General features: G+C 39.9%; 1 protein-coding gene across 6 annotated transcripts in view; it reads left to right on the forward strand.

The window, feature by feature from the left end:
• tet3 (tet methylcytosine dioxygenase 3) overlaps positions 1 to 24,674 on the forward strand; it is a 76,584-nt gene extending 51,910 nt beyond the window's left edge. For all 6 annotated transcript variants that reach the window (XM_015345117.2, XM_015345133.2, XM_015345143.2 and 3 more), the window contains 8 exons: positions 4,620 to 4,710; positions 8,234 to 8,327; positions 11,670 to 11,878; positions 13,212 to 13,362; positions 13,668 to 13,757; positions 14,506 to 14,643; positions 15,085 to 15,430; positions 15,762 to 24,674. In XM_015345117.2, coding sequence (XP_015200603.2) covers positions 4,620 to 4,710; positions 8,234 to 8,327; positions 11,670 to 11,878; positions 13,212 to 13,362; positions 13,668 to 13,757; positions 14,506 to 14,643; positions 15,085 to 15,430; positions 15,762 to 17,641 — 2,999 coding nt within the window. In that variant the 3' untranslated portion in view covers positions 17,642 to 24,674. The remainder of the gene's footprint in view (positions 1 to 4,619; positions 4,711 to 8,233; positions 8,328 to 11,669; positions 11,879 to 13,211; positions 13,363 to 13,667; positions 13,758 to 14,505; positions 14,644 to 15,084; positions 15,431 to 15,761) is intronic.
• Positions 24,675 to 25,179: the final 505 nt, after the last annotated feature.

The raw sequence follows: 25,179 nt of genomic DNA on the forward strand, positions 1-25,179 counted from the left end.
CCACTAGTATGATATATAGGTTTAACTAATATTTTATGTTTTTAGCATGTAAAAGGGGAATTTCTGTTGTGATAGACTTGTGCTTGTGGAAGCAGCAAACCTTTGCACAAACCTCAGCTCTCCTATCTCTAATGCATATGAAGAACCAATTGGTTTCTTTGGCTTCACTTGTAAATATCTTTTAACCAATTGTACAAAATTACAAACAATAATAGCTTTAGAGAGGGTAGTTACCACTACCCCTCAACTACTCTAACAGTTACTCATGATTATTGCAAACTGCTCCAAACTCCTACCCTCATTCCAACTGACTCTCAACCAGTGTCCTGACTAGTCTCAACTCCTACAATGACACACCCTTATATACACATTACCCCCTGGTAAAATTGTGCATTCCTTAATAATTTAAAATCATTACACCAAGTGAAGTGTTTAAATCAGTTTGGAGGTCATTTTGGCGGCATCTAGTGGCTGGCCCAATCAGACACATTTACTCCTTATATTGTGGCATTCGAATATTTAAAAGGATTCGCATGGCAATCACTTATCACCGTGGCAGGCAGTTGGAGGATTTGGGCTATTTAGTATGTTTACTCACAGTAACCCTACAGAAAAGAAAAACAGATTAAATTGCAGAGTAAGCATTCTTTCCTCTACTTATCTACTGCAAATCCCATTTCAACGGCACTAAAATATTTTACAGTTCATTCTTTTGATATGTGATATGTGAGGAAACCTTTCCAAGAAAGTACACATTTTCTTGCAACTCAGTGGGGGATGTTTTGTGGATATGTAGGACCTCCATCATGTATAACCTTTGTACTGTGGCAGGCTGCATGTGCTTTTCACATTGAAAGGAGAAACAAATTAGCAGCAGGTCGCAAAAATACTTTTTTATTCAGAATTAAGGCTGAGAACTGGAGGCACTTCTTCGCACAAAAAATGCTGGAACTGGGTATCCACACATGTTGTTGAAGGTACATATCCTGGTATCCTTCAATAAATAGATGAGATTATTTGGTGAACAACTCATAGGAAATTAGATAGATGCTTTCTAGAACCCTTTCTTAGCTATGGGAAAGTGTGACTGGTGTTCTTAATTTGTGGTGCCATCCTTCTGCTCATGTGTGGCAGCTATAGTTTGCACTACAATTAAATTGCCCTTTTCTACTTTTTTAGGATTTAATTGGGCTATTTAGAGTACTTGTATCTACTCTTGACAGACAGGCAAATAGATGAAGTTGTAGACATAAGATAATTAAATGATTTATGAAATATATTGTTTGTTAAAAAGATACACCTCACTGTTTGTCACAAATGCATCCCCTATTTTTATTGGTCCTTCTTTCATCTTTCTTTAGCACATAAGTTAACTTAATAACTATCTTTGCAAATGTAAACAGACAGATATGCAGGGAGATGCAGAACCTAAAATGGAACTCTCTACATTGTACCTGCTTACACAACTCTGACCAGACATTCTGCCTGTTCTGTCTGTAGGTATTAGACTAAAGCCAGTTCTTTAACAAGCTTATGGTGGAGCATACAGGACAGAGCAGTGGCTAAGGAGAAGCCCCCCCTTTGTGCCAGTAGACTAGGAGACAGACATGTCTATAGACAAACATGTTCATCATTGATTAGCTGCCATCAGCCCCACTGCTGCTGGCTGATGAGTCTGCGGCAAGCAGCCCCCGATAGTCATGATACAGTACTCTACAAACAGTCTAGCCAAGCTGAGAGAGAAGGAAAGAAAAACAGGAAGAGGGAAAAAGGGAAGGAAAGAGAAAGCTTAAAAGGCCAGAAAAAATGCAAGTTTCCTAATTCAGTGTAAAAATAAGAACAGGACTTAATATTTTAATTCATACCATCTGATACTCTGAGAGAGGAAGTGTATAATTAAATTAGGTTCCTGCCTCTCCTGGCTCAAACTGGAGTTGTTTTACAACAAGCCATTGTGTATTACAGGAAAAAAAGGTTTAGTTGAATGCATCAACCACAGCATTCCCTTTAAAAGCCGCGTTCCATTTCATTATGTGTCATTATATTCTGTCTCAATTTTCAAAGCCCAATTAAAATCTCACTAAGCTATTCAAACCTTTCACTCTCACAATATGTTCAATTCTATTCTTTCAACCTGTTCCTTCCTCTCTTTTAACCCACAGACATGAATAAAATTCCCATTATAGAATAAACGTTAGCCCTGTTTCAGGCTATAGAAGCTGCAGGCTTACATTCAGTAATTTTGCTTAGATGTGCAGATAAAATATTTAAAATATATTATAACAGGAAAACTTTGAACCCCAGCACTTTTGTGACTTATTTCTGAAGACTTCCTGAATTATCTGGGTTTTCTCCACTTCTCAGTCCAGCTTTTTTTCATCCCCTCACTAAATTTCTAAAATACATTTGTCCAGATGATACTTATATCTCTTCATCTCCTTCTCTGCCTAGTAAAAACCCTCCTCCCATCACTAAGGGTGTTTATTTGTTGGGTATTGATCCGTGCCTGTGTGGCTTGGATCCATCTAACCCCTACCACACCTCAGCTGGGTTCACGCCAGATGGCACCAACCAAGCCCATGGTGACTTTCTGCCAAGGAAAGGTCTGTTTAGCTCCTGATGCCAGCTGTAAAACTGGTTACCAGTTCTTGGCAGGGCTTTGAAACCAGCTGTAATTAATTGGAGTCAGTCAAGTGGTCTCCAGAAAAACAAACTGTTCTGACCAAGAGTCTCAAAGTGAGACCAAGAAGTGTTTTTATTCTTCCTTTGAAATGCAATATAACCTGTAAAGCTGAATAAACAGGTATTGCTGGAAATTGCTGCATAGAAGCTCAATGCAGTCTCATTATACCATCTAGTTTATGCTTCCTGATCTGGAGGTGTAGGCAAAAACTCTTTTACATTTATAGAAACAGAAAAACTGTGCTGCATTGCATTCTCAAGAGCCATTGTACATACGGTATATATACCCATTTTTAAATGTCTTATAAGTCTTATTTCAAAAAGATTTCAGTGTCGTAACTCATGATTGCTTGTGTCATTAGTCACGGGCAAAAGTCTAACTTTTGTTTTATGTACTGATTTACCACAGAGCATCCGATCTGCCCAAGTTAGCTTTTTGGTCGGTAAACAACTGGAAAAGAGAAAGATTCATAGTTATTGCTTTAGAGGCTTGACCCTTTAAACCCTTTAATTTAAGATTAATCCCTCAGGGCAGTCTTCAAGTAAACCATTTCTGCTGTAGATTGAAATTAAGATGCTATGGCATTTGTAAACCAAACCTAGCTGAACTGGATTTTTTTTTTCATTTTCTTTCTCAAACATATTTCCAAGACCGAACTTACTAAATAAGTACTGTAAAACATATAAGGAAAGGTTAAGTATTGAGCCTTGTGACTTTAATCTGCATTGGTGTTAAGGTTTGGATCTGCTTTTAAACTGAATGTGTTATGAGTGATTGTTACAACCCCAGGTGTCTAGGGGTAAAGGGGTGTAACATTTAGGATAATTCTTTTGGAAGCAGGTGGGTTCTGGTGAGGGACTAGGAAGCGTGATAACAAAGGTGGGTGCAAAAGTGATGATTTTAAGTTGAATAAGTGACTGTTATCGTGGTAAGACAAGATAACACACGGGTAAGGAACTAGAGTGGTGCCAAAGAAAAGAAGATAACAAACAAAATGGAGCTGGCTAGGAAAGTGAGGGAAAGCTAACCTGACTACAAAAGAAAACCCAAAACACACAGTCTTCGGCGTCTTCAACACCCTAGCTAACCTCCACTGACTACCCAAAACCATACAAGACAAATGGCACCCACCCGTACTAAACTAGTGTGACGTATACAAAGTCAACTAAGTGTGTAGAATGTACCCAACAACCTAAACTAACCTTAGACACAAAAGTTCACACAAAAACACAAGTGAATTAGGAATACAAATAAAGGAAAACAAGAGTAATCAACAGGAACAGGGTACAAATGAACACAAAAGTTGACTATATAATGTGTTAGGGCAAGGTATTGGCAAAACAAGGATAAACACAATCAAACGAAAGTACAAAAAAACGAACAGAAACCAACAAAACAACAAAGCCGAAGCTATATGAAAATATACACACACAAACCAAAACAACAAACCAACAAAGCTGAAGCAAAAGCCAAACGAAGTGATAACCAAAGCGAAATGAAGCAAAGCAAAACCAAACAGGACCAAAGTCAAGCAAAAGGCCTCCCTTCCTGAAAACCTCCATGTTATATAGTGAATAAGATGCAGTCTGATTGGCTGAGAGGCTGATTGATTATGACATCATATGGAACAGTGGTGTAATGGTGGGCGAATGGGGAAGGGAGAACCATCAAAGGTCAGCAGTGTGGAACATAACAAAAGAAACACACACAGATCACACACTGGGACATAACAGTGATCAAGTGTAAGAATGGTTACAAACTAGTCAATATTCTTGCTTGGTTGCTAGCAAGACACTGATTCACGACCATCATCAAGATTCGTCTCAAGGAATCGTAGTGAATCCCAGTTTCCATGTCATGGTTTGAAACTTTTCATCCAAATGCCTTCAGCTCTTTACTCTGTGTCTGAAATGGTTTCTCTCTCCCTGTCCTACAGAGCAGATTATAGAGAAGGACGAGGGGCCATACTACACCCACCTGGGATCTGGGCCTAATGTGGCCTCCATTCGTGAGCTGATGGAAAGCAGGTGAGAGAGCAGAAGGATGGTAAAAGAGCTATGAAGGAAATGAGGCCATTCTGCCCATCATATTATAGTAGTAGGTTTATAAAAACAACAATGGAGAGTTTATAACAATATATTACAATTTAACAATATTTAAAGAAGTGGCTTATTGTTTTTGCATAAATGACACATAATTATCAGCATATGTCCTTGCAGTATGATGATACATGTGACACTGAGTAAGAATTAATTGTAGTTTGCAATCCTGGGATTTTAACACCTTTGCACAGAAGTCAGGGGGTGGAATAAGAATCACTCATATTAAAAACAATAAGAGTCTATTAGCCCATTTGATCATGGCTAATGGATCTAAGGGATTTGGACAAAGGAGTTTGTGTAAAGAACCTCTCAGCCATATCCCAAGACCTGTCACTGAGTTCCTGCAGATGTGCTTTTTACATTTGCTGCTCATAATCATGCATTGTTTCCATTCGTAAATTCAAATATGTCACTTCTTTAATCTTGTACGAAAAACACTGTGGCAGTGCTTAAAGAGGCAAATGTGGTTCTTCGGGCTTGTAAACTGAGATAATGCAGACAAAGCAAAGGAGCACACTGTGCTCCAGTCTCCAGGGAATTAATGACCCAGAATTGCATTGAGTAAAGAACAACAACATCAGCACAAATGTGTTCAAAGTGAGAAGGCAGATATCAGCCTCTAAGTAGAGCTACGGAACACCAGTGTGATGGGAGTAGAAGAGAACAACACATTTTAATTTCTGATGCCCCTGGCCCATTTGTGCTTGACTTAAATTGATGACATTTTTGGTGGAGTTATTGTTTTCATTATGCTTTGTTGACAAATTCAAAATAATTATTGATTTTAAGGCAGTTTCATTATGTCTGAAAGCCAATGCAACTTTTAATAGAAAATGACTGAACGCAATATAGCAACATTTCACCAGTTAAATATATAGAACTACGGATTGTTCACAATTTAATGGGATTGTGATTTGCACAACATAAGAATGGGGTAATGTCAACAGGTCATCTTTTTTAACAAGCTGCTAGTGGGAGGGATGATTTTCTGTGAGGGATCTTTTATTCTTTTAATTGTGTAAAAGTGACGTAATGACAAAACCTTTTGCTGGCCTTTGCATGACCTGCAAATAACCTATAACCTAAAGGGTCAATCTCTGCTGCTAGAGGCTTGGCGCTCTGTCCAGCATGGTCCACTCTCCAATTAAATTGACAGATAAGGACACGGACATTATTGATAAACTGTCAAAAGCTTAATGAACTGTAAAAATACATTTTTGTTTAATCTTATCTCAGTCATGGACTCAACTGCTGTATCCATCATTAAAAGCAATTAGAGATAAGCAAAATGATGCATCTCAAAGCACCATGGCATGTTGTAAAAACGATCACACAAAATAATACTTTCTTACACAGGCAGTGTTTGTTTAAAAATAAATTAGGAGAAAAACAACTGTGCAATCTGAAATGCTTTTTCAACTCGCTCATTTTACTGCTACAATACAAAGAGACCGGTAATGCTAGATCAACATAAGTAGATCTCTTTGTCAGGATTGCTAGAAGGGGACCTGTATTTGCCTACAAATGCTGATAATCTTTCTTTTGCTTTGTATCAATACAGTGGGGAGAATTTTAATGTATAAATCATATACCGTATTTGTGTAATCAGTAAAGGTTAGTGAAAAGGTTTTGGGGGATCTCAATTATAGAACACGTAAGGTATATAATCCTCCAGAGACACCTTCTAGCAACTTGCTATTCCCTTTTAAAAAGGGAATGAAAAGCATTCCCTTTTACGAGTATTGCTGATCTTTTCCGAGGAAAAAACAATCAAAAATCCACCCAGAGAACCCCATCCCATCATATTGAAAAGGTGTTTACACTATGCCAGGTGGAGCAATACTGCTGGATGAGCTGTTAACTCACAAGTACTCCCCTCCCCCTATCCCACAAAGCATGCTGCCTGAATTTAAAGTGACTGTTTGCAGATGGGAGGCAAGATGACTGACAAAAGGCTGCAAGTACCCAGTCACCCACAAATATTGGCAGGGGCATGGGAACAGGCCACTGTCTGCCAGCACTAGGTCAAGAAGGGTGTGTGGGTGTGGGTATGGTAGCAGATTTTTAGGGAGGAGTTGATTAGTGGCTTGTAAATTCCTAACTTATTAGATCTGCATGTTTATATAACTTCACACTGCTAAGTTGAGAGGACCTATCCCAAGTCATCAAATGAATTCTGTAATCCCTTGATCAACTGCCTCATTTAGCTGTCTGCATTATTACAGGAAGGATAAAAGGGGTCAGTGCTGTTTTCTGACCTGTAGGCCCAAAACTAAAATATTTTATTCAGTAGTTTATTAAACACTAATGTATTTATTCTGGGAACTTTAGTCTTGCAAATATCTAATGTTAATGGTACCTACTTCCAATAGTATGTTTAAAACTCTCTTCTAGTGCTTTCTTGAAGGATTAATAACATAAAAAAAGACTTAACCTTGAAGAGCCTGTTTCTAAAAGAGCAGATTTTTAGGTGTGGTGCAAAAGTGAAATTCCTACACTTACTCAAGTTTACATAGTAATGCAAACCTATGATAGTCTCTTCAGATATTAGGTAATATAACACCACAAATTGTAAACTGATAATGCTGGCAAGGTTCATAATAAAATATTTTTGAATCTCGTGATATTAAGGTAATATGGGAAATTGTTATTTTTATATTTGGCACTGGTGCTTAGGGGCTTTCTGGTGATTCGTAGTTTAACTTTACCTCAGAAACATATCTCAGTGTTGTAGAAGATAGTTTTTCTCATTCAGTTTTAATGATCTCAGATGAAAATGTGTCACTTCTGCATTTACAGAATATATCTCTAAGATCTCTAATGATTGTTTTTTATCCAGGATTTAAAAAATACATGCTTAGACTCACACATTTCACTCAGAGTTTGCTGTCTACAAGTATAGCTTAACACCATTGTAATTCCTCCCTGTGATGGTCTGTGTACAGTAGTTGCTTTTTCAGTGAGTCTGTTAGTTGAGTCCTGCACTGATCCTTAGTGGTTACAAGATTTTAAGTTTCTATTCATTCATTTTGTGACTGCTAGTCTTTTTTGGTTTTAATTGTAAGGGACCCTGGAGCCCTTATGCCTTTTTCTTAATGGGGATACTTATGACACTATTGAAAATCAAATAATAGCAAATATTCCACTTCTAATTTAAGTTGTTCTCATGTTTTCTCAGGGTGTACTCCAGGCCATACCTCTATAAGTTCACTCCCTCCTTGTCATATTTGGAAGAAGTTATTTATGACAGTTACTAGCTGGCATTAAGGTGTTGATTCAAGACTGGCATAATTCCTGATGCTAGATTTCTCAGGGCAACAGAGAACATGACTTCTGGTTTCTGTGCAGCTGTACAAAGTGAATGACAGGATATACTGCTCTGATCAAGGGTGTTATTTGTGATGAAAGGCACTGGGGAGAATTAGGTCTTGTGCTGCTGTGTTACCAGGTATGGGGAGAAGGGTGAAGCAATCCGCATTGAGAAGGTGATCTACACGGGCAAGGAAGGCAAAAGCTCTCAGGGATGTCCCATCGCCAAATGGGTAAGTGTCACCTTGTTTGTGGATCTCTTATTCAGATGTCTGCCATACTAGTACTGCACATCCACAGTCCTACTGGTAATAACAAAGTGTAATCGGTACGTTTTGCTAACACAAATTGTCAGATGGCTTGCCTTAAAATTGCAGAACAATAGCGCGCATAGGTCAAAACCTATTAATTATTAAAGACAAACGAAAAACGTAAGCTGCAGAAGCTTAAAACAAAAAACGCTGATCATTGTTTATATAATGGAAACCACATTGTGTTTCTGTAGGACAGAACTCAATGTTTCGTTAATCATTGCAGAGAAAATTTAACATACTTTTCAGTGCGTAAGATTTGAGCCTACGTAAGCCGACGTAAGATTTGAGCCTTAGAACTATATCTTATTGTAAATGTTTGGTAAGTTTTATTCTTTCAAGGCTTATTGTTATGACTTGATAGAAGAGTATTAAGTTTGAACTGGATACATACTCATTTCAGTGTAAATCTAAACCCCTTCTAGCCAGATTTTTTGCATTATTTTTTTAAATAATAGTGGAAGTCTCTTCTGTGTTTGAAAGAGTGATATTAGTCAACATTACAAAATAATTTAGGAACAGTCTTTATGACACTATGAACATATTGTACTATAAGTAGGTCTGAATTAAAGATGCTCACTTACATAAAAGAGATTTTAAAAATAATTTTGCAGCCTAGTTCTTGTTTTTGACTCTTTTGAAAATCATGTTTTTCATAACTTAACTTTTCAAGTTAAGTTACTGGTTGACATATTTCCAGTTAATGTACACCTTATTACTAAGACTAATTAGTACTAATTAGAAGTATTGAGCTGTACATTATTTTTATTTAAATTAAGACCTTACATTTATCAAGCCAAGAAGCATAGAATGCTTTAGTCTATTACATGTTATTTGTTTTCCAAATGCCAGTTTTGGAAAATGTGGGAGCAGTGGCAGATCAGGGCTATATGAAATTGCTGGGGTTTCTACTCTCACTGCAAATTATGTTCCACACTTAAACTGGAGCATATTTCATTCATATGTTTTCAGTGAATCACCTGTAAAACTGCTACAGACTGATCCCCGCAGTTGGCATTGTGTTGCTTAGCAACATCCAAAAGCCATCACTGCTACTAAATATAAGTTAAAAATAGGATGGATTAACTACAAATAATTCGGGGCGGTGAGGAGGTGGGCAGATGCTAAGACTGAGCCATACAAACAAAAAGTGGTTTGGACATGTAATGAGTTGTACATGTTGGTTGCCATTATTCCAACAATCTAAGGCTCACTTATTCATGTCTGACGGTTGGAAAACACTGATTTAGTGAGCAAGACTGCTTGCAATATTGAGAATATTTCTGATCTTTCTCATCCTCTGAATAACCAATGGCCAAGCATGCATAACAGTCTGAGAATATATTTCTTTGTCTCATTACCAATCTGGGCATGAAACTTTGTGACAATTTTGTTAGCTTATAATTGATGAGTGTTGATAAGATAATTGAAAATTATTACAGTAATTTAGAAATTACTCGTAGCCAGTATGGTTAATAATATATCTGCTCTGTAGAAAATTAACTTTCAAACGAAGGCTCGAATGAAGGTATTACATATAAGTATCACACTTCTACATTACTCACTTCCACATTCAACTCTCCAACCCATCTTCACTGCTGCTGCGGCTTCCTGGCTCATTCCTCTTCTCGCAGAGTCATTCTCAGCAAGGCTAATTACATACCATTTCATATCTTACCTTAAATTAGGGATTGTCTGAACCCTGGAGACCTGGTTAGTCATTTATACTAAGTGAGCAAATCAGTGGAGAAACATAAAATATAGACAGTCTCCAACTGCAGACCTTTTCTGCAAAATTTGTATAAGTCGTTACTCTTATATGTTAATATAATCAACATTTAAGGAAAAAGAGAAGAGAAATTTAACAGACAGGTTTAGAGTTTGATGATATGTACAGCCCCATGAAAAATGTCTTGTTACAGTACATTCGGTCCATAAATATTTTAAAATACCTAACATTAAAAAATATAGAAACCTGCTGAAGTGGAATTTTATGTAAAAAACATTTTACGAAATAAATAATTTCACATTGAACTTCATATACCTCAATTCCTGTTTTGAGCTTGCATACATGAATAGGTGATGGTGCTGGTGAGATGCTGAATTTCTTATTAGATGAGTAAGGGTAGGACGGTTCTGGAGAAGGGGCAACACGTATGTAAATTAACAGCAGAGCAATGCACACAATACCATGAGGTGGAACACACTGACAAGCCCACACTGGAAGACTATAAAACACACGGCACATCAGCTTTTTTCCTACATGAATAGGTCACACTCGCTTACACTACGCAAATTGTGAATTGAAACTTCCGCATTTCAGATAAATTTAATTCATGAGACTTTTTAAATAAGGTCAGATTGACATCAGCCAAGTATACTTAACCCCAAGGACTGTCAGTATACCCAGTTGCAATTCAGAATATATCAGGCCGTGGTATAAAAACCATATGCTCAGAAGGATTTCTATAATGCTTCAGTGCAAATCCCAAAGAAATGCATTGTAGCCTTCTAAGCCACAAAAGATGCATTCCTCAAGAACAAGAAACTGAGGTGTTTATACTGATACATTCTGATACAGTTTCTGTGGATGCCCTAAAACATCTGTGCAGAAACACTGTAGGCGGCAGGCATCATTGGGTAAAAGCTGTGTCATAAATCTACAGGTAACACTATTCCACTGCCATAAACATAATCTCAGATCCTTCCTCCTTGTTTGTTACATCTTGCTTAGCTACCTCTGACTAGGTTTAGGTGCAAATAAGTAATGTATTATAATTGGTAAACATGATATACAAATGAATTGTATTGATAGCTAATTAGATTAATTTGTGTAGAATATAATTGTTGATGGAGGCTTACCAAACCACCAAGGTGTGTTCTCAGCCATAGTTCATATAGAATGTTAAAAACCGGACTTTGTGGTTCTGCAAGACTAGGGCTGCAGAATTATGCTGGAACTGGTAGTCTGAATGACACATGACCAGGTTCTGTCATGACTGAATTGTGCTGGGCCACAATGCCTAACAAAAGCAGGTTACTGATAAACACAGTAATGGTTCTGAGGCTGATCAGTAAAACACCTTATGACTGAATGACTTATTGATTTTGCCATAGCTATAGAAGCAGACCTTATGCATCAATGATTACCTGATATACATCTACGGTAATGATGTGGAAAGATCTTAGAATTAAATGACTGTTCTGTGACATCAGTACTTGTGTCAGGTGACAGATTGACAATATTGTGCATTGGGGATTCAGGTGATCCGGCGTGCCAGCGAGGCGGAGAAGCTCCTGTGCTTGGTGCGGAAGCGGGCAGGCCACCATTGTGCCCATGCCGTCGTCATCATCCTCATCCTGGCCTGGGAGGGTGTGCCCCGCGAGCTGGGAGACAAGCTATACCACGAGATCAGCGAGACTCTCACCAAGTACGGCAACCCTACCAGCCGGCGCTGCGGACTCAATGATGAGTGAGTAACAACCTCGCCCCAGAAATCAAAAAAAGATGTGGTAACCTGAAACACAATTGAAATCACGGCAGAGCACAGCAAGGCGCGTGAGCTTGAGAAAGCCATATGAACTATGAAAATAAATGAAGGTAATCTTTCATAAGGACACCCAAAGATTCAATAATCAACTCTTCCTGCATCTGTAAATAAACTGCGAAAGAGATTCATCTAGTGTCAGATTTGGACAAAAAGCATACCAGATGGACAATTAAAGGTAATCCACTTTTAATTTAATCCTGTCATCAAATCAGGTAAGGAAGTGACAGACCCAAACCCACAGAAACTCTTAATAGGAGTTGTTGTCACAGCTGGACATCCTCCACATCCTAATCTAAAAGACAAGGATGGACTGAAAAAGGCCAGTAAACAACATTTTTTCTTAAATCTAACAGGATTGATAGTGCTGTGTCCTGTTGAGTGCCTTAACTAGTAAAGGCACTTTCTCAACCACAGGTTGAGGTCTATGATCATGGGAACAGGCCAGGCTCACAACACCAGCCAGCTGTGACTGGAGTTTACCAAATCTCGGCATACAATTGGCTGAGGTTCACCAAGGGTAGGATGAGATTAGCTGGCCAAGGATATCCTGGTTATCAGCAACACAACAACCCCTTTGATCTGTGTGTGTACTTGTGGGCATCTGGTAAGGGATGAGGCACTTCTTTGTTTGGCACTGAACCTCTGGTACTGATGTTTAGTGCCTGTGACATGTTCTCTAAGATAAGTGACTCAAAGATGGGAGGTACAAAATAGGCTGCCACTCCCTCATTGTCCCTAGTGTGTGATTGTGGGTTTTGTAGCTGCAAGCTGAGATGTGAAAAACCCACACGACTGACGATAACAAAGATGGGTAGAACAAAAAAACAGCTGTAAATTCTCATTTTAAAAATGCTAATGTCGTATAGCCTACTCTTAAAACTCTATGTTGGTTTGTGTTCAGTTTTTATTTTTTGTATGTTTCAAGCCCATTAACAAGACCACCACACAGAACTACTGTGTTAAAGGAAGGTTCCACCAACCTGGTATCTTAAACAAGGGCACTTTCTAATTTAATTTCTGCAGTGGAGAGTGTATTCTTTAACTTAGCATATAATGTGTCCTGACTGTATTGCTGTATGAATGAAAAGGGGCTAATACATCATTAGAAACATCATAATTTATTAGTTATTTTTAGTTCTGGTGAATGCCTATATGCACACAACCCTCTCTGTAACCAATAACCTAACAATTAAAAGTGGAATCTGAATGCCAAGTGTTTGTCTCTGATCCGCTTTGCCTTCATTTTTCCTTCCAGCCGCACCTGTGCCTGCCAGGGAAAGGATCCGGAGACCTGTGGAGCTTCCTTCTCCTTTGGGTGCTCCTGGAGTATGTACTTCAATGGGTGCAAATATGCACGAAGCAAGACCCCACGCAAATTCAGATTGCAAGGAGACAACCCCAAGGAGGTCAGTCCTGCCAGGGGAGCTATGAGGGTGTAGAATGAGGGATGCATGATGACCTTAAAACAATGCCATTGTTGTTCAGTGCAACCATAATTAGTGCCAGATGTTCCACTGCTATTGACAATAGCATTGTCTTGATTTCCACCAAAAGCTTCTTATCCAGAATTGTAACATTTGAACAGCACCGACAATAGAACTCAGACTGAGTGAAATGGTTCATTGGCTCTCCTAACATTTAGTTAGAAAAGCCACAACCATGCCCTACCTGATCCTTTTAGAATAACACTGTGTTGTTCATTGTATTTCAGGAGGAGAATCTCAGGGATCATTTCCAGGACTTGGCCACAAAGGTTGCTCCCCTTTACAAAAGGCTCGCCCCCCAGGCTTACAGCAACCAGGTAAAGTAAATCAGCCCTAACACACAGTACAGAGCTGTGCAGGAACTCAGGAAAGGGGTCTTCTTGGTTTGAAAATACCAAATTAAAGATACAGGTACACTGGAAATTGATGTTGTAGCCAATTACTAACCTGCCCTCTGCCCACTAAACTTTGTGCAGATATCTTATGATGCAAGGGAAAAGCCCTGAATGCAAGTGGAATCCCTGTGGTTTAGAGTACAGTGTGGGGCAGTGCTATTTTAATGAATGAATAGGGTAATCATGCATGTGTAGGAGAGGCTTTTCTTCAAGATTAGGATAGCCTGGCTGTTTCTGTTAATAATTACCTACACCTCCATGCCTGAGACTGTGAAGAAATTTGCTGTGGGTCACTGTGCTTCTGCAGCAGGTCAGTGGGTGTCTGGTTACCATTCAGTTAAACTTAAGGCCCTGTTTGCTGACTCAGGACTGTTTTGTGTCAAGCTGTGACCAGAATTGCATTGTTCTCAGGAGCACAGCCATAGGATAATTATAAAATTATTGAAGATCTTCTGACTCTTAATTTAGGTTGACCTGGTGACAAAAAGTCATTCCTTGTTAAAAACTTAAATTGATTGATGGAAAAAACATTTTTAATGAGAATATGGTATTTGTATGTTGTATATGGTGGTGGTTTGAAAGGTTTTTGAGAAGGAAACATTGTACCTAACGACTTTTCCAAATTAAAAAAGATGACAAAATAAGTCTTTGTTGGTTTGTTTCTGCCCAGACTGCCACAGAAAAGTCAGCCCCAGATTGCCGGCTGGGTCTGAAGGAAGGCCGCCCATTCTCAGGGGTCACCGCCTGCATGGATTTCTGTGCCCACGCCCACAAGGACCAGCACAACCTATACAATGGCTGCACTGTGGTATGTCCACCTCTTCCCACTCGTTCTTCAGAAACATCCAGGCATTCTGGAATACCCATTCATCTGTAGACTCAACCACAACCTCACTTGACAAACAAATGTTGGGAACATACAGTAGCATAGCCTTTGGGCTGCTAACTTCATGTTGTGGGTTCAGATCCCCTCTGCATCCGGCTAGCAGAGTAATTCCTGGAATAGATTCCATCCTGGGGGGGGGGTCATGTGCTTTGTAGTCTGTTTAACGCTACATAAACCTTAGTGAGACCTGACCTAATGAACCACTCAGACTGTGCTATGGACTTTACCTACATTACATTACGTATCAGTGGCTGAGCATCTTAGGATGTCACTGCCGGTGTCTTAAGTGTTTCAGTATGTTGGTGTCAATGTGTCTCTGTATATCTCTGTATCAGTGCCGGCTGACTCTATCTGTCTATGCAGGTGTGCACTCTGACAAAGGAAGATAACCGCACTGTAGGCCAGATCCCTGAAGACGAGCAGCTCCATGTGCTCCCACTCTATAAGGTCTCCTTGACTGATGAGTTTGGCAGCGAGGAACGCCAGCGCCAGAAGATAGAGTCTGGTGCAATCCAGGTGCTCACCAACTTCCGTCGTGAAGTGCGCAAGTTGCCCGAGCCTGCCAAATCATGTCGACAGCGCAAATTGGAGGCCAAGAAAGCTGCGTCTGAGAAGAAGAAAGGTCAGAAACAGCTGGAAACACCAGAGAAGATCATGAAGACGGAGCTAAGCCACATGGGGCCCCCTACACAGCAGCACTGTAACAAAGGTATGCCCTTCTTTATTCTCCTTCTAATGATAATGATTTCTATTGTTATTACTAATTGGACTTGTAACTTTACACAGGGCAACTTGAAAGGACTGCAGTAATCAAGAGGAAAAACATAGAAGTACGAGTTACATTGTGCAGCAAAAAAGTGTTCTCTTTTCCATCGTTATCTGGAAATGTGAGGCATTTCTTTCACATTTCACTTGTTAGTTCATCTAGCATTTTATTGTCTTTGAACCTTTTAGGCCCCAGGACTATACAGTAGATTTCTGTGTGTGTCTGTGTCAATACTGAGGGCTGTTTCATTATCCCACTCTCTTCACTTGCACAGGAATCCCAAAACAGGAAGTGAAGCCCACCATCAAGATGGAGCCCAAGGAAAATTTTAAGTCATACAATGGGAACAGCAATGGTGTCCTGGAGAGCTATTCTGTCCTTGGCAACTGCCGCCCCTCTGACCCTTACAGCATGAACAGTGTCTATTCCTACCCCTCATACTATGCAAGGAATGGCCTCCCTGCCACCTCTCCCAATGGCTTCCACCCCAACCTCCCAGTGCCCTACAGCTTATATAACTACCCACCCAACCACATCTTTCCACCACAGTTCCTAAACTACGATGGCCACAGTGGTAGCTGGCCTAAAGCCACCATTTATGAGAAGAAGCCGGATGTCCAGACACTGCAGGCCAGCCTTGGGAAATCATCATTCCCAGACTACCCAGAGCAATCCCAAGGGGTCACCCCCTCAAAAACCGGTTATCCCCTCCATTCCCTGGTCCCTGCATCTCCAGAGTTTGCCCAGCCCCTGGTCCCACCACACCGAAATCACCAGGCCCCTGAAGGTGCCCGGCGGAGTTTTCCAAGCCCTCTGACCAAAATGATCAAGCAGGAGCCAATCGATAGCCCTCAGTACACAGACTGTGGTGGAGCAGCGGGAGGGGATGCAAATCCTCCTGCCAGGGATGACATAACCCATGGATCAATACAGGGTCCCAGCCCAGGCCCACAGCACGAGCAATGGCCTGGATACAAGATGAATGGGAATCTAGGATCAGAGTCCTGGGATAGCAATCGTAAAGTCTCCACTCCACATGATGGTAGGAAATCCTGGGCTTCATCCCCCTCCTCTTTTGCTCCCAGCCCTGCAGAAACTCGGAATGTATTGGAGAAGCCACACCAACACCAACAGCAGCAACAGTGGAGCTCATTTTCGGGTGCAACCACTCCTCTCCCCTCTCCCTCTCCCTCCCCTTCCCCATCCCTCCCTTTGACACCTTCCCCTGCTCCTTCTTGCTCTCCTCATGTCCCTAATACCAGCTGGGGCACCTTTGGCAGTCCTGGTGAAGGTTGTTGCCCATCCCCTAACCCACAAGGAAAATCCTGGAACTCAAATGGATACAATGCAAACTTAAAGAGGGCCACACCTGTAGGGGGGTTCCCAGATAAGCTGTGGTGCAAAGATGGAGAGGGCAGAGGATCTACACCTTTGGGGCTACAGGAGAAAGCATGGAAGTCTTGTGGAGGCTCTGCAGCTGCCAGTACCCTTACACCAACCCCTGTGCCCACCCCAGAGGGCAGGCTGTACCCAGATGCTTTCCAAGCATCAGATATTACCAACAATAAAATGTTCTGGGACCCATATGGGCTAGAGGGTGAGGAGAAGATGGAGCAGCAATCGCAGGTGAAGGAAGAAGAGGAGGTATGGTCTGATAGTGAGCACAACTTCCTAGATCCCAACATCGGGGGGGTGGCAGTGGCTCCGGCACACGGGTCAATCCTCATTGAGTGTGCCCGCCGCGAGCTGCATGCTACCACGCCACTCAAGAAACCCAACCGCTGCCACCCGACTCGCATCTCCCTGGTTTTCTACCAGCACAAGAACCTCAACCAGCCCTGCCATGGCCTGGCACTGTGGGAGGCCAAGATGAAGCTGTTGGCAGAGCGGGCACGGCAACGACAAGAGGAGGCAGCCCGGCTAGGGCTGCCACAGGAGGACATCAAGGCCTATGGCAAGAAGCGCAAGTGGGGAGCGGCAGGCAGCAACAGCTCGGCAGCTTCAGGAAACAGTGCATCTGGACAGAGCCAGAGCAAGGACAAGAAAGAAGGCATTCATACGCGGCATGCGCCCACACCACACACAAACTCTCTTGTCACTGTTTCACCATACGCACACACCCAGCTCACTGGGCCCTACAGCCGCTGGGTGTGAGAGACTCCCCGTGCAAGGGGATCAAAAGGACGGGAAGTTTTTTTGGTGCTGGGGTGGCCAAGAAGAGAAGGAAAATCTTTCTCTCCTTCCTAGTTGGTTCTGCTTTGGAGTTTTTAAAGTTTTTTTTCATTTTTTTACCTCAAATTCTGCAGCAGTGCAGTCACTCCCTGTCACAGGGTGTTCCTGCAAACAGGCTGCTCGTGGTGCTCTCCCTCTCTCTATTGTCAGAGGGATTACATTGTTTCTTTCCCTTCTTACTATAATGATCCCTACTATTATTATTGTTGTTGGTGGTGTTATTACTGGTATTGTTATTATTATGACATTGATGATTTCTATTATTATTATTTGATTATTAATATTATTTTAATGTTATGATTTTTTTGGGACGGGGGCACAGATGGAATACGACCCCTCTTGCAGTCCTGCTCACTCCTGCCCCCAAATCACAAATAGTGCAGAACAACATTTTTCATTCATTCTTTTTGCGAGAATATGTTTATAAGAAGGTTTGACCTGTAAACAGGGGGCAGGCCAGATTACAGAAGCGACAAAAAGGAAACAGAAAAAGCAAACAAGAACATCAAAGCGGAATACAACACCTTGGAAGTCTCCTATTTATAACCTTTTTATCCAGGAAAAATACCTGAAGAAGAAGAAAAAACGAAATAATTTTAAAACATAAGTTAAGAAGATAATAACAATGACTTTGTAGCTTCTTCTAATGTGAGAAGTTTCATAAAGTCTATTTTAATAGCTATTTATTTTAATTGTTTTTAAGTTGTTTTTTTATCAGTGACAAAATTATATTTAAGTCAATGATAAGCAAACAGAGAGAGCTCTTCTCCTCCCAAGTCATGGTCTTCACTGTTCTTAAAAAGAAGGAGGAGGTGCATTTCTCTGCATCAAAAAGAAAACAATGTCTTGTTCTGTATCTTGGGCCCTCAGACACCACCTGTATCAATGCACAGTGATGCCCCTTTTTAGTGAAATCTCTGACTCTTTAAACAAAAGACCTCTGACAGCTCTCTGTAGACACACTTGAACATTGCTCACACTATCATGATTACTCAGCTGCTTTTTCGTTATTTCATTGGTGCTTCAGACTTACCTAAATAATGGGGTGCCTCATGTTTGCCTTTTACCATTTTCCCTGCATCTTGCTCAGCACGCAGTGCCACCTGCAGTAATCTGAATTAGTTCAGGACTTAAAAACCCCTTTACGAGACTGCTGGCTTTCTCCATCCTTTTCAATAGGCCCTTGCTAAAAATTTGGCCATGCATAATGTTAACTGGTGTTTCTTAGCCTTGGTTCAAGAAAATGATGTTATCTATCAGTCCAGGTTGGCTTGATTGCCCTCCAACTCCTTACAGTACTGTTAGATAATGACAGATAGACATTTACTCCACACCCTTGTGAATTGGTGCTGAGAAAAGTCCCATGGTACTGTTCTCTCTCTCTCTCTCTCTCTCTCTCTCTCTCTCTCAGAATATAATTGAGCCTGACTACGAGTGTGACTTTGAGAGTGCCTTGCACTGATATTTTCATTCTCCTGTCAGAGCACAAACACAAGACCACCAAAGAAGTAAAGACCTTATTAGAAATGAGAAACCCATGCCTTACTGTTCTAGCAGTCAGGGGTGGACAGAAGGGAACAATGCCTTCCATTGCTTTACTGCAAGGAACATTTAGAAAACCGTCTCTTTAGAAAACGGCATGAATGCAAACAACCTGTCTGACCTATTAACTGCTTGTTTGTGACACGAGTGGTGCTGTATTGTTTTATGCAATGCTACAGGTACAGATCAGCGTGCCTTAAAAGTAGAAGAAACTGCGTGCTGTAGCAGTGAGGGAATTGGTTTGTGTGCTTGGCAGACAGAAACACTTCATTATTTCTTCTCTATTCAAATGCAACAGCCTTCTCTTCACACAGGTGCAAACTAATGGTGCCATTCTGACGTACTGTAGTCAATTAAACAAAAATGGTGCTTTTTCACATTTTACTGTCCATAATACAGGACCAGAGAGAACAGAGGATCACCAAGCTGTGTGTGCACAGAACATATGCAGTACACACACCAACTACCAGCGTTACAGATGAAAAATTTTGTGTAGCTGCCTCACATAACAGCTGCTGCAGTGAGCATTGATATACCAGATATTAGGTGTATTGATACTTACTGGAGCCATTTAAAATAACACCAAGAGAATAATATGGAAATCAAATCAAATAAATTATTTTATATGCAGTATACATCCAACAGCTCCAATGAGGATTTGAGACCCTAGTGATCTGAAATACTCTTTGGTGCCACTGTATTAAAAATAATGCTGAATGCTTTGTTTCCATGCGAACCAACCTGCAGAAACAGAACTAACCATAAATTCAACACTAGGGCTAAGTGCTTTTCACATTGCAAAAAGACATAAATCACCAGTGTCTCTAATGCTATGGTGCTGTTCCATGGGCTAGTACATTAATGCTGGCTTTCAAGGGTTGATAGAGGCAACACACAGTCACTAAACATTGCATCTGGCTCCCATATAGTTCTGTAGATATATTTTCTGATTTCACACCTGCACAGTGTCCGTGCATGCAATTCTCTGTGATGTTACAAAATACCAGGGTCCTGATTTAAGACTTGTCCAGACTCGGACTTAGTACAATTGGTTCCCAATGTCTAATACGGAGACACAGCATTAGAGGGGCAAAAGAAAAATGTTAATATAGTGAAACAACTGTGAGAACTGAGGTCATTCAATTTTATGTCTAAGCTGGAGTGAAAGAAAGGTTGTCAAAATATGTGAATGCTGCAGAGAGTTTTAACTCCAAATATGACCTAAGCAAAAGTTGAAATAATTTAGGTACTGGCACTTAATTGAAGTCCAAATGAATATTCATTACAGAGGCCTGTTACACCTCTACTTAACCCTTAATTGAGTTTTTATCAACATAATAGCATAGTATTTGGGTATTTACAATATCTTGGTCAGAATTCAGCTTCACAAGCAGCTGTCTTTACGAAATAGCAACATGTAACACATGCTTCATAGTCTGTCACTTAAATGACCACAGTGTAAAAGGTCAGGATAAAACTCAATACTACTACCAGTCTTCTGCAGAATGTTGACTGTGTATGTAATAAAACATCTCCTCTCTTATGTTTCTGTAAACAGACTTTTAAGTGTGCCAGATAGCTTTGCTTAGTATCTAAGATTGAGAGAACAAATGCCTGAGGGGTCAACCCCGATTCTAAGTTTTAACTGAATTCAATTCGATTTCTGTAGATGTGGTTGTGTAGAACACAATCATCCACGTCAACAGTGAACTGCAACTGCAGGCTGTGCTGTCTCTCTGCTTCTAAACCAGTTTCCTCCAGCTTTGATCAATTGAATGGGTTCTGGTAATATCCATTCTGTACTGTATGTTTATTGTATTTAAGTTAAAAGACTTTGGAAGTGTGTTTTCTTAGACATTCACGACTAAATATCAGTATATACAGCCTTTAAATTACTGTGGTGGGTTTTACATGTTTTCACCACTGAGGTACCAACTGCAACAGGGCTGAATGTGTGCAGTCCTGCAAAAAACCTTTACAACCTCTCCAATCCCCTTCACAATTCTAGTTCAATTGGGGTAATTTGGCTTCCTGTCCGGGGCATGGCCAAGCTCCCTACACCCCCTCCGTTCTACCTGAGTTGCCCTCCTCTGTTCCTGAACTGGGAAATGTCCCTAAGGGCAGGTGCTAAAATGGGTTCTTGTTCATCCCTGATGATGCTCCCACTTTCTACTCAACTGAGGCACAGAGGAAATGGGGCAAGGGTTGAAGAGCTGGGTCTTATCTCCCAGGCTGGACAGTTATAATCACATAGCCTTGGCCTTGGTATATCAGTGGCACTGCAGGCTAGGACAGGAAGTGTTGAGGGAGACATGCCTTTTTTTCAAATTAAAGTCACCCAGGAACCAAAGATCCCTTTTGTAAGAAGGGTCTGAGCCTCTGGTCCTAGAGAACCACAGTCCATCAGGTTTAATAGGCAGCTTAAAATGGTCAAAGGATGGAGCTCTTGGAAGCAAATTAACCTGTTCATTTATGCATTCAGACCTCAGCTGGAAGATACTGTGTCTCTCCCTAGCCAGGACCTCAGACCCCTGCATCTAAAAGTTATTTTGTTTTACCCTAGAGAACAGGAAGAGTTGTTTGGCTAGATAGATTCTAGTACTCAAGACTAGACTCAAGACTCAAGGGTTCAACATTGTCTCAATTTAAATCAGAGTCCCTTTTTTATCACACAGTTGTCACCTCTCCTCTTAAATGAGGAGCTGAAAATGTGTATCATCAATAAGTCCTATACAGTGATTTGTCTAATTGAACAATTCTTTTGAATAATTTCTTTTAAAAAATCCACTGTTTTCAAATTTACTGAAAGAAGTCCTGGTATAGTTTGGAAAGAGAGGTACATAAAACATTTATCCCAAGATTCACCCCTTCCACTGTCACTATTAACACTGCACTCCATTGTGCATTGCATTCCTTCTGGCCTGTTTTGTGTGGACACCGCTGGGGTAGGACTCCTCAGTTTGTAGTGCCCAAAACAGGCTCACTGCCCTAGCCTGAGCCTGCTATGCCACAGTTTGTTTACAGATGTGCAGATACAGCTGTGTTCATCCTTTACAGATACAGCATGGTGCTCTAATCTGATCTAGGTGCTTTCAAGGTGTCAAGCTTACTGTATCTCTTGTTTCTATCTTGTTAACACTGGCACAAAAGAAATGAAAAACAAAACAGGGGCTTTGGAAAATGAATACCCTGGGGATTTTTTTTACTGTGTTCTGGTCTACATTTTAGTTGTTTTTTATTATTGTTATTATTAATGTTTTGTTTCAATTTTGTTTTTTAATTGTAAATACTGAAAAAAAAGATTTTATAAAAGCACTTTTAAACTTGATTAATAAAAAAACAAGAAAACAGGAAATAACACAGGAAATAACAAAAAATGACAAATTAATGACGACTTGAAACTAATTTTTATTTAATGGAATATTATTGGAAGAGAAAAACAACAACTTGTAAATATTAACACAATATTATTTAGGGAAGAGGGTAATGTCTGTTTGTTCATGACTCCGGGAACGTGTATCTGAAATCCTACAGTGATTTTAAAAGAAATGAAGAGTGGTTTACCAATGTGTAAGCATATGTCAGTCTTTTTATTTGCATTCTCAAGACTATTTCAGGAAGAGTTGTTTCTCTTCCCTTTTCTTTTAATATGGCTGATAGCAAAGGACAAAGCCTTCCCTACCCAACCTTTATGTTCCTCTTTATAAGAAACAAACAGGTAAAGCCTGTTGGATTTCTAAAACCTGTCAGATTGTTTTATTTTAGAATGTCTTAGTTAAAGAATTCCCTTGAGGTATTTTCTAACTAAAAATATATAACAGTACATGCAATATTTTTTTTACACATAGCACCTGAGAGAAGCAGTTTAACAGTCTTTAGCTAGTACGCAGAAATACAAAGTATCCTTTTTTAGGTATAAGGTTTTAGGGGGAAACAATACTGATAAAAGCTATCGAATTTTTATATAAATGCTCTAACTTTCTATAAAAAGTGTAGGCTGTGCCCTGTAGAAATCTTTGGTTTCTCACAAGATAAAAATATAACAATACACAATAGTATTGTGCAGTAAGGTAAATTTAAATTGCTTTTGGTATTGTCATTTCTGTTGGAATTTTTAACTTTCTCAAGAAAAGGCCAGTACTGTATTTGGAGGTAGTCTAAAAGGCTGAAATGAGTGAATACAACTGCAGACTCTTTTGACTCTAAGCTAGCTTAACCTAGTGACAATGCTTCATTGAATTGCTCACTGTTCAACATGAAAGAAAAGCCTCCTGTCCAACAGGGACATGTTAAACTGGGCCTGTAGTTTTTCATATGTGAAACATAATCTGAAACATGACAAAATTGTCCTTAAGTCTTTATTTTCTGTCCTCCAGTGTGAAAAGCGCACTAATTAAATGAGACATACAGATAGTAACAATAATAAGCTGAATTGTTTTCAATGTAAAAAATAGGATAGCTTCTTAAATGTTCCTTGGATTCACCGTAACTGGAATAGTCCTGTAACTAAAAGAAATCAAAATAATGCACTTGTACTCTTGGACCGATAACTATTACCCAGTCAAACATTGCTGTATTTTAAAAAAAACCTGATCCCTTTGCAGTAATCATATACTGTAGCTTTTTAAGCAGCTCTAAGAGACTGGAATGCATTCCTGAAATAAAAAAAAACAGTCGAATGTTTCATTTCTCTACTCCGGCTCCTAACTGTTCTTTCAAACCAAAATAATTTGAGCGAAATATCTTTGTTCACTTTTGATATTGCCCTTATTTCTCACAAAGATAAAGTAGCTTTTTTTGTTGTGATCTGGCCACAACTGTAACACAGGCCCTGGTCACACAGTTAAATCCCTCATAATTTTGTTCTTTTTGTAATGTTACTGTGTTGATTTTCTTGTGGTGCAAAACGGAGCCCTTTTCACACTGGCTAGGTTTCTGCAGACACAGAAAAGGTCTATTGCAATACAGTGGCAGTACCTATTCGGGTAATTTATTTTTTTTAGCACTGATCAGTCTTTTGAAGCACTGTCACCCATTCTCAATTTCTACATTTCAGGTGGGGTAAAGTTTAGCTTGTAGATGAGCAAGCAGTGACCTTTGGATTCTGTCACATGCAAAAACAGGCAGCTACATTCCTTTGTTGAGTTTTAAAGATTGTTCTCAGCTTTTTTTTTTTACTTGGGATTGATGATATGTCAAGATGCAGTATGTAAAAAGTGTTTTTTTTCCGTCTCTTCTCACTCTGTAGCTGTATTGTGTATTATGTGAATACATAGTGTATGTGGTACAACCCACATTTTTTAATGTTCTGGGATAAAGAAAGAAAAAAAAACATGGCAAAATGAATATTGTGTTTAAAAAGAAATAAATGTTTTTTTTTTTCAAAATAAATAAAGATCTCTGAACCAAATCATATGAATGGATGTAATAGTTGTTCATTTATACAGGTGGAAAAGTGGGGGTTGTACCACTGTAGCTAGACTGTTGTAAGCAGGGGGTAAGAATAAGCTAGGAAATATCTAGGATTTTCTGGCTGGGCAGTAGATCCACTTCAGCATACAGGTGTACTATATCTAATAGAGCCCTGGACTCTGATGTAACTGTTCAATGTATGAATTATCTCCAAATAAAGCTTTTGTAGCATCTACATAAGATAAGGGACAACTATGGTAATTTATCCCATCTCTACCCGAGGAATATACAGTATATCTAGACTTCAAACACAACACAAACTACCAATTCGGATGATTCTTCAGCTGCTGCATTTCATATACCCTGCTCAGTTAACTCTTCTCACCAGTGCCGTTTTCAATCTAGTAAGCGACCTCTGGGCAACTTCTGGTTGCCGGTAATATTCTAGAGTAGGGACTTTTTTTTTAGAAAATAAAAAGTCACCTACTGTACATCAGTTCCATGCA

This window comes from Lepisosteus oculatus, chromosome 2 (assembly GCF_040954835.1).
Source record: "Lepisosteus oculatus isolate fLepOcu1 chromosome 2, fLepOcu1.hap2, whole genome shotgun sequence".
NCBI classification, from domain to species: Eukaryota; Metazoa; Chordata; class Actinopteri; order Semionotiformes; family Lepisosteidae; genus Lepisosteus; species Lepisosteus oculatus.